We start from the raw sequence: 10,204 nt of genomic DNA, 5'->3' as shown, positions 1-10,204 counted from the left end.
TTCTTATTGTGAGGGTGTTAGGAAATCTAACAGCTTTAATCTAACAGCTTTTGTACAAAAAGGGAATTGTAATAATTTCCATAATATCATTATGTTATTTATAACTTGAGTGTGACAATATCTAGAAAACCGGCCCTGGGCCTTTAAACAGGACAATAAAACAAACCAAAAAGGTAAAGGAACAAGTACATCAAACCTCTTTCCATGATTACTTTTGTCACCAAAACAAAGCTTGAACAAGTTGGCCTGTTATTTATAGAATAATAAACATCATATTTGAAGTTCCTATGACAATCATTGAAAAATATATTGAAGAAATACCAAATTAAATCTGTTTCCCTTGATTTATTGATTATTAATAAATCCATAATTACTTTGTTCACCAAAACAAAGCTTGAATCAGTAGGCCATCTATTTCGAGAATAATTTGGCTTACGTTTGAAGAAATGCAGAATTAAACATGCTTCCATTGATTTATTGATTAGAGATAAATCAATAAAGATCTTTTTGACAATATGAAATGCGGTATAGTATTTAGCATGTGGATTGATGTTGATGAGATTCCATAATGATACTATATTCGTCTTCTGACATTTTGGCAATTACCTGGTTTAGTCTTTTACTATAGCCCCTAAATGCGGGAGCCTGAAGGGAGGAAGGAATGTGAATATCTGTTGAATCTCGAATATAAAACTGAGTGCACCTCGGTAGCATTACGTCCAAGTGAAAACACTACACTTAGGTAAAGATTCTCGTGACTTCCAATGCCATATTTTCTTCCTCATGTGTATAATAAACAATAAAGAAGATACTTCTTACTTACTGGACATGTTTCACCTAGTTACCTCATATGGACTTCTCCAAATACTCATCTCCAATATAGCCTGTCGTTTGACAAAAAACACTGATACACTGACAGTGCTTTACATTTCCTTCTTCCAATCTCACACTTAAGTCGTTCAGCAGACACTTCCAAACAGACGTTTAAGAGCTCACAGATAGTGATAGCATGCCATATTTATATTAATCTTGCAACGTAATCTGTAGGTTGCTGATCTGAATCGCAGAGATAACAGTGAGGAGATGAATTTGCAAGAAATACATTTCCATTACCAGCCCCAAATTATTAATTGGTTAAGTTATTAAAAGAGTGAATTTAGATGTAATATAACAGTTGTCCATCCCAAACCTCGATCACTGTTCCACGTGATTAAAATTGTCAAAGGCCTGCTGATTAGTTGACAGTCATTGAGGTGTGCCGGTTTAAAATCGTGACATGAAACTTCAAGGTAGGAACACCCGAGGAGAGATCTGTTCAAACTCTGCCTTATAACATACCAATAATTTCAGCAATATTACAGAGTCGGTAGGGAGCAGAGGCTGACGTTGATTTATAGTGGTGAGAGACTAGGACCTTGTTATTATGGAAGTCGGTCAGCTGTCCATGTTGACCCCATAACGTGGTGTGACGCAACAGGTGTGTTTTGGATGTCACGGTCAGGCCAAGCGGTGTCTGTTTCACACCGGCACCGCCATGTACATCTGCAATGGGCAAATGTCTGACACGGAAAAAATAGAGGACGGCATGTTCGAATTTCTTAGATAGCATTAGTGTAGCGTGGGCTATACGCTGGCAACTTGCGGCGGTGTGCACAGTGGTAGCGATACGCGCAAATTGTAATTTCCAATTGCATCATTCACGTCACAAATATAGTGTCACGAAATTGAAATAATTAAACCGTATCCACTCAAGAAGTCACTTTATGGGTATCGTGATAATGCGTCGCCATATGGAGGTCAACTGTTGGCTTGAGATTAATATGAAGACATAAAACGCGCAGAAAGTGAAGTAATCATTGAGGGTTTGTATCACCACATGGCCAGTGGGAGGAAACTGAAATGTTCACCGCTTGGCAAATTGGGTGGAGCTAAAATAGACAGCGATATACATCTCCAAAGTTCAGCTGAAGAGGGTTTAGTAGCCGTGTCAAACTGAAGTTGGGAACGATTGGAAAGCCGCGGCTATCAAACAAGTGTCATTTCAGTTACAACGAAATAACCAGTACTGTACTAAGGTCTGTGACATTGTACGTTCTACACAAAAGTTGTTGCCTACCGCCTATAGAAAGAATGATGATGCATTCGTCTCAGAAGGATACCACCTACACAAAGATTTTTGTAGGCGGTCTTCCTTATCACACCACTGACTCCAGTCTCAGGAAATACTTTGAAGTGTTCGGTGATATAGATGAGGCTGTTGTTATAACGGACCGACAAACGGGCAAATCCAGAGGTTATGGATTCGTAAGTATTTTGTATGTACTTTTGCATGACATCGTGATTGTTTGGTTGTATTTTGTTATATTAATGCATATATAGGTATTGTTTGCTTTGTAAATGTTTCCAGCACCAACATCCCTTAGATGTTGTTGTCTGCCTGTGCGTCTGAAGTGTAGCATGTTCAGTCAGACCATTTTGATGGCATTCTGGTAAAGCTCAGCTTATGTTGCTCAGAGAAGGTAGACTGTAATGAACCCCAAATCAGGGTCATTTAGCACTCCAACTCTAAGTTTCTTCATACACATGGCTCATGCAGATGTGTAAAGCTTTAGAATCAAGTTTGTCAGCAAGTTACTAGATTTTAGCAGCCCTAACCTGAGACTGCAGCTCCAGGCCAGGTGATCGTACTCGTCCCAGCTCAAGAGTAAAAACTGATCCTAGATCAGCACTCCGACTGAGAGACTCTTTAAAGAAGAACACGTCGGGTCCTGAAAACTGAGACTTGTCTCCCCCGATCCCTACAGGTCACGATGGCGGACCGGGCATCCGCGGACCGAGCCTGCAAGGACCCTAACCCTATCATTGACGGCAGGAAAGCCAATGTGAACCTGGCCTATCTGGGGGCCAAGCCCAGGGTCATGCAGCCAGGTGAGGGGCTGTACGCGCTGGCGGAGGGCTGCGCCACCCGTTTATTTCACAGCTTGGACGACCAAGGTGGTGTACAAATCAGTGACCGGCAGCTAAAACCAGAAAACTAAGCGCCTGTTTAGCGTGTGCTCACTATGTGGAAAGGTTGACGTGTAGTATGTAATTGTGTCTAGCATTTGTTTTCACTCCTGACGAGTTACGTAATTGTTAGGTTGTTTAGTTTCAATGGAAGCACTGATCAGTGTTTCTATGATGTATTTATGATGTGTAGGATTCAAGCTGCACATGAGGAAATAACTGTTGGCTTTGTTAGTTTTTTTTAAAACGTCTTGTTCTTATTGCAGGTTTCTCGTTTGGTGTTCCTCAAATCCACCCGGCGTTCATCCAAAGGCCCTATGGGTATGTCGTAGTAATGAGTCTACATGTTATGTTGGAAGTATATTCAAATGGTTTAGCAACCTCTTTTACAGGGTTAAGAATATTAAACCAGGGTGTCAAACTTTTGCAAAATCTTCAGATTTTCTGTGCACCCTGGTACAGATATTTCCAGATTTAAGAAATTATGGAAGTCACAGATGTTACTTCCATAGTGCAAGAATATCATACTGGAATAAAACAATTTTTTTCTTTGTAGCTGCTCATTTTGAATGATATATCGATGTACCTTTCATTCTAAGCCACGCAACATTATTTAAAAAAACAAAACCAGTGATGGCTGTAAAACGTTAAATGTTTTTCTTCTCCAGAGTTGGAATCCCAGTGATTTATTCACTATTGACGGTGGAGGTGTGACTGTGTCCTGTTTGGTGTGCATCTCTGCTTGGCATTATTCGAATCTAAAGCGTGATTCTGATTCTAAACGTGATGTCACCAGTTGTCAATGTTGTCTATTTCTCTCTGATCTGACAGGCTGGCTTACGCTTAAGATACAGTATCTGATGAAGGGACATGATGGTTTGAGGAAGGAATAGCTGAGTCTGCATTGGGCAGATCACTAAAGTCTTACCTGATAAACTCTGACACACACAAACAAGCTGAAATGGTGATTAGATGCATGGAAGTTGGTTTTCTTTTTTGATTTTCCGGTTTTCAATAGTCTATAGATTGGTGTGTGTACGCCTTTGTTTCAGTATGAAATGATTTTCAGCTTAACTGTGTGCTTCTCTTCATTTGCCGTGGGGATGTTGGGGAGTTTAAGGAGGTTTTGTGCAGATTGTGGGCATTTGGATAGGGAGTTGTAACACTTTGTCATGGGGTGTTTATTCTGATCTGTTTTGGTTTTTATTTTAAACCATTGATTGTGCTGTAGCCTGTGTTTTCTTTATTTTCCTGTTTCACGTTAACAACATTTTTCATGTTTTGTTGTTGATGGGGTTTATCACCAATGTTGGTGTGTGACTTTTCGTTGTCATTCCAAACCCTTCCCCGCAACAAAAAAACTCTTGGCTTGCATGTTGGAGTTTCTTTCCTACCTTTTGTTTTCCATACTCATGGCGTTGTTGTTGATTCTTTGTTTTTTCAAACTAACCCAACCTTTGCTCAAATCTTTAGACATAAGTCAATCTTTTTTTTCTAATTTCTCAGCGAAAGGGTAGAACTCTGAACCCCTGAACCACTCTAGAGGTGTTCATAGAGCAGAGAAATCTAGATGGCGAGATGGGAAGGGAGGATGAAAACGGAGACTGGACATGGAGAGGGGTGCCACTTCTGTGGTGTACAATACCTGAGACCGTATCGGGTGTTTATTTGTAATGGAGCCCCTGTACAGGGAAGTGAGATGACTGAGACACGCACGCACACACACACACACACACACACAGAATAATATATATTGGGTACTAGCCTAGTCCAAAAACCTTCCCTAAACATTGGTGCCTGGCGAAGTCTTTTATAGAGAAATGAATCAAGAGGAGTGGGAAGATGCTGTAAATCAGTGTTGTCTTCCAGTGTGTCTTAGCAGTCAATAAAACTCGGGCCACGTTTAAACGGTTTGTGTGAAAATGGCCAGGGGATAAAACCTCATCAAAATATGTTGGGTCAACATGACAATTCTGTGGGTAGAGCGCACAAAACTGGGGGGGGTGTTGTAAATTATCCTATGAAGCAACCCTCTGCAAAATGTGTCTGACCCCGAAACACAGCAAGGACAGGCATGTGGAGAGGGTTCCTGTAAAGGAAGATCCAATAAAAAATGTTTGCCACTGGTGGCCAGAGGTCCCTTCAAACTGTTTTATATGATAACACATTCTCCTGAACTCCCAGAGGAAGCGCTGACAATCGTGCGATTTTGGACATATGGCTACTTGAGTGTAGTGGGGTTTTGGATCAACTTGGTTCAAGTTCACCAATGTCCCTTAACCGACAGTATGTTTGGTTTTGAATGTCAAATGTTTTGTTCCAGTCTTTACTGTCGAGTTAAGATGGCTTTTGTTGTGCCAGTTACTTCTGACTTGTCGTTGGCACGTGGACTGAAGCAGAACAAAGGTTCTAATCCTGACCACGTAGAAAACTGATACATACAGCTACAGTAGTAAACATCAAGTGTTAACCGGGGCCAGGCTGATGGACTACTGGTCAGAGAGCAGCTGTTCAGTGTTCCACACTCCTTCTCAAATTCAGTTGGAAAATGAGTCTCTATGCGGTGCTGTTAATAATGTATGGCGTGTAACCGGGACCCCACGGGCTCGCCTGCCGGCAGACAACAGGTGGGCCGAGACGTGCCAGGAGGCCCAAGGGGCCCTTTGAGCCTCCGTTCTGGGGTGGGGGGGGGGGGATTACCCATGTGTGGACTTTCGGCGTTACACAAAATGGCGTCCCGTCCGCCTCCAACCGGACGGAAAGTTCTGTGTCGTCCGGACCGGTGTCAGAACCGCACCAGGAGAGGAGTAATAGGAGTAGGAGCTGTGTCTGTCCACTCTGATCTACGGCCTCTCCGTTTGGGTCAGACCGTTTGACCCTGTTACAGCCAGACAAAGGCCGCTACCTCACTAGTGAGACTTCTGAATGTTGATTTGTGAGGGGGATTTTAAATTGCGAGATGTGTTAACAGTTTAGCTGATACAGAAGACGTGCTGTGTCTACGATGGGGGGGGGGGTGGTGGATGGAGTGGTGAGTCAGAAGTTGTTCAGACGGGAGTAACACGCCACAGTTGACGAGTGTCATGCCATGTGCTGCTGAAGGAGAGAGAGGAGCTCAACTTGTCCTTTAGGGATGACAAGGGGAGCAATAAATAGCATGCCTCCAGCCTGTGCGTGCGTGCGTGCGTGCGTGCGTGCGTGCGTGCGTGTGTGTGTGTGTGTGTGTGTGAAGGGACTTTTATGGACACTAACAACTGCTGCTCTGCATGTCTGCTGGAGGTGACTGACGCTCAGTTTGTAAATAGGTTGAAATCTGCACAGATACTCAGGCTTGGATCTTCCCATTTATACCCTCTCTCTCTCAGTCTTGCTCTTCCAATAATACACATACTGTACTGGTCTGTTTTAGTGGGTATAAAAATCATCACCCTCTTTTAAAATGTCCACCTTTTGTTATCTTCTAGCCTGAAATGGAAACACACAAAATCTAATGTTTTCCTGCTTTCTTTGCACACAGTAACCCACAATATCCAAGTGATTTAAAAAAAAAAACAATATTAAAACATTAAAATACCCTGATTTGGATGATTGAGCCCCCCCACTTAGAATTGCAATTGTAAACATTCTGAGGTATAACCAACCACCAGATCACAAATCAAGCTAATTGGCATCCATCTGTGATCAGTTGTAGTGACTTTGATTAGTTCAGAAACATTTGTTTTTATATAGGACTCTACTGCTTAGTAGAGCATTTCAAAGCAAATAATCCACAATGGAAGGAAAGGTATATTCAAAAGATCTGAGATAAAGTAGCCTCACACAGCCGCAAGATCCCGCAAGATTACATTAAAACACTACAGTGTTTAACGCTACGGGGTGGGATTCAAACTGTTTGGGCACGGGGGCTTTTCCATTGGTTGTTTAGAAAGGTTAAGCTTGAATGCAATTGGATCAACTAATCAAACCAATAATGCACATAGTATTGGTAGTATCAAAGTGCAACAAACAGTACTTTACACTAAGCAACAGCAAACAAAGAGATTAGTAAGGTTAGCTGATTAATATGTATGAACACAATTATTGCCGTCTTTGTCACGAACGGTTGTGCATTAAAGGCAACTTTATGAGTACCAAGAAAATGTTAGGAAAAACAGCAAATGAAAACAATGTTAACAAAATACTAATAGTATTTTGGGCTGAACGCAAAACGATATGTCTGGCAAAATCCCAATACATATTTTCACCAAAAGAATACCATGTCAATAATAAAGCATGGTGGTGCCCGCATTCTGTTGTGGGAGTGTTTCTCTTCAGCAGGGACTAGAGCACTTGTCAGGATAGAAGGGAAAGTGGACAGTGCAAACTCCCAACATATTCTTGAGGAGAACCTGGAGCCCTCTGCCAGGAAGTTAAAAATGGGAAGATTGTTCACGTTTCAACATGACAATGACCCAAAGCACTCTGCCAAAGCATCTGTACAGTGGCTGAAGGACAAGAAGGTGAATGTCCTTGAGTGGCATAGTCAGAGCCCTGAACTAAATCCTAAATAAATTTGACTGAGCTTGAATAATTCTGCAAGGAAGAATGGGCAAATATTGCACTTTCTAGGTGTCCAAAGTTAGTGGAGAAATTCAAAGTGACTCAGCTGTAATTTAAGCAAAAGATGGTTGTGTGTTGTTGGAGTGACTGTATGTTCACTGGTGTAAGTATTAACTCAGGGGGTGAGTCTTTTTTTTGGGGGGGGGAGGGTGAATTAGATATTGTGGGTTACTTTGTGTAAATATAGCCGATTGTATGTGTTTTAATTTCAGGCTGTAAGGCAATAAAAGGTGAACATTCTAAAAGTGGGTGGGGACTTCTTACCTACTGTAAATACAGGAAATAGATTTGGATTGGCTAGTTTGATTTGTTTGAATGGTACACCATTACTTCTTTGAGTGAAAGTGAAAAACTTTCCTAGCCACAATAATGTTTCTTAAAGCCTTTTTCAGTGTTGTCTTGGGGCATTGTAATGACATCGTGTACAACAACTTTCTATAATATTAGTGAACACAATTGTGTAATTAATACATTTTTCTTCTGTAAAGCTTTTTCATGTTTATTTTCTCTGTGTTTGAGGCATGTGGTCTGTCTGTGTGTGTGTGTGTTGTTGGAGTGATTGTATGTTCACTTGTGTAAGTTGTTACAGTGGTTTCTTAATGTGGTGTTGGGCGATTGCCTGGCATTGTGGGAAAAGATATTCAGGAGGCTGGCTCGGGGCTGACCTGTCTCCTCTAATGCCTTATTAAATAATTACCATTACCATGCTTTTTTTGCCTTTAGGCAGAGCTGCACTTGTTTTTTCTTTGGGTGTTTCTGCTTTTTTCTGTATTTTAAGAGTACCTCCGTTGAGTGGTTTTGCTGTGTTAGTGAAATGAGGACTGGGTTGACCTTATCCTTTGGGTTCCTGAGTGTAGTTTCAGGGTGCATCCCAAATGGTGCCCTGTTTGCCATTTTAGCGTGCTACTTTTGACCACGGCACTTTTCACCAGATCCCCATGTCAAAAGTAGCAAGCCAAACAGGTAAGCGGGGGGGGGGCGCCGTTCGGGACAGAGCCTAGCACGGAGCCAATCTGTATGTCCGCTTGCTGACCTCTGACCTCTGTGTGCTGCAGGATCCCAGCTCACTACGTCTACCCCCAAGCCTTCATGCAGCCCAGCACCATGGTCATCCCCCACAGCATGCAGTCCCCTGCGGCCGCCTCCGCCGCCTCCTCCCCGTACCTCGACTACACCGGAGCGGCCTACGCCCAGTACTCCGCCGCGGCCACTGCCGCTGCGGCCGCCGCGGCCTACGAGCAGTACCCATACGCGGCCTCCCCGGCCCCGGCAGGCTACATGGCAGCGGCGGGGTATGGCTACGCCGTGCAACAGCCCCTAGCCGCGGCGGCTACCCCGGGAGCAGCTGCTGCCGCCGCGGCGTTCGCTCAATACCAGCCTCAGCAGCTCCAGACTGACCGCATGCAGTAACGGACCGACCACTGGGTGCTACTGAGCTTTGGTAACGGGAGAGGGGGAGGGTTAAAGGGGGAAGGGCGGTGGGTGGGTGGGGGGGGTGGGGGTTGCGTTCACCCCAGGACACTGCAAGGGGAGAAGGCTCGTGTGAGGGTGGCGGGGCGGGGGGGTGGGGGGGGGGGGGGTATTGCTTTATAGCCTCCAGTGCTTCTACCAAAAGAGCGTGAAGGGGGTCACAATTAGGGACGATATTTACTGTATTATTCAAATACTTGTGATTGTCATTAGTAATGTATTGTTTTTCTGTTGTCGTTATATCAAAAATATTTAATATTTATTCATCCAGACAAAGCTAGTATTATTATTTAAGGTCTAATTTAGCCAACCATTGCATATAAGTTAATAATTTAAAGACTATTTAATGTGTAGTAAGTTATAATTGTGATTTTGTACAACCTTCACAAGTGCCCTCAAGTCTAATTGAGTACTTTTCCCTCAAATTTCTCAATTATCCAGATGGTCAAACCATAATATGCAAAGTTAACTTCTCACATTGTTTTTGTTTGTTTTGGGATCTGTATGTAATTATGTCAAAAGATGTTATGTAAAATGTCTTCTAAAAAAAACTACTGTACTTAAACTACTATATTACTAATGTTACTTTTGTATGTACCTACTAAAGAGTATGATCAGAGGCATGATGTAACAATGCTGCTCTGCTTAACCATTGGATCAGATCTGATCTGAAGGCCAGAAGACAACAGCCACTGCTTGGGATGAGGTTTGAGTTTGTAAAGCTTTCCCTTTTTTTTTTTTCTATTAAAGCTGCTAATCTCTCTTGACAAGTTTGTTGGAGCACCAGGGGTGTATTCATTTCACCAAATAAAAGGTTTCAGCTGCAAACGTTTTGTCAAAGAGTGGCTGATTTTGACCACTCAAAGAGAAACTGTTTGACAATGTTTTGCAACCAAATTGTAGTTTGTTCAGTTTGATGGAATGAATACACCCCAGCTTTCACAAACAAGAGAAAAAGGAACATGGCAGAATGTGTAGCTTTTAGATTCTGTGGGTTTTTTCTCAATGTGCCTTAAAGTTATGGTATTTACAAAGTATTTATGAAGATTTGTTTAGGAAATACAGTTTTGCACCCATTTCGTATCAGGGAAATAGAATGATACCTCATGGGTGTTAATTTTATGTAATG

The 10,204-nt window shown here is 42.4% G+C and overlaps 1 protein-coding gene across 3 annotated transcripts; it reads left to right on the top strand.

Moving 5' to 3' along the window:
• Positions 1 to 1,213: 1,213 nt before the first annotated feature.
• On the top strand, positions 1,214 to 9,070 carry rbm24b (RNA binding motif protein 24b). 3 transcript variants are annotated; one of them, XM_013139206.3, is made up of 4 exons: positions 1,214 to 1,289; positions 2,805 to 2,994; positions 3,273 to 3,327; positions 8,661 to 9,070. In XM_013139206.3, the coding sequence occupies exons 2-4, from the start codon at positions 2,811 to 2,813 to the stop codon at positions 9,013 to 9,015; spliced, it is 594 nt and encodes a 197-aa protein (XP_012994660.1). In that variant the 5' UTR covers positions 1,214 to 1,289; positions 2,805 to 2,810; the 3' UTR covers positions 9,016 to 9,070. The 3 variants fall into 3 exon arrangements, with proteins under 3 accessions (XP_012994660.1, XP_012994659.1, XP_010882760.1); XM_013139205.3 differs by lacking the exon at positions 1,214 to 1,289 and adding an exon at positions 1,468 to 2,304; XM_010884458.5 differs by lacking the exon at positions 1,214 to 1,289 and adding an exon at positions 1,478 to 2,304 and having other exon boundaries at positions 2,805 to 2,928.
• Positions 9,071 to 10,204: the final 1,134 nt, after the last annotated feature.

Source organism: Esox lucius, chromosome 20 (genome assembly GCF_011004845.1).
Source record: "Esox lucius isolate fEsoLuc1 chromosome 20, fEsoLuc1.pri, whole genome shotgun sequence".
In the NCBI taxonomy this organism is placed as follows: Eukaryota; Metazoa; Chordata; class Actinopteri; order Esociformes; family Esocidae; genus Esox; species Esox lucius.
The sequence above is the reverse complement of the archived record's forward strand: the minus strand, read 5'-3'. Positions and strand labels throughout refer to the sequence as shown.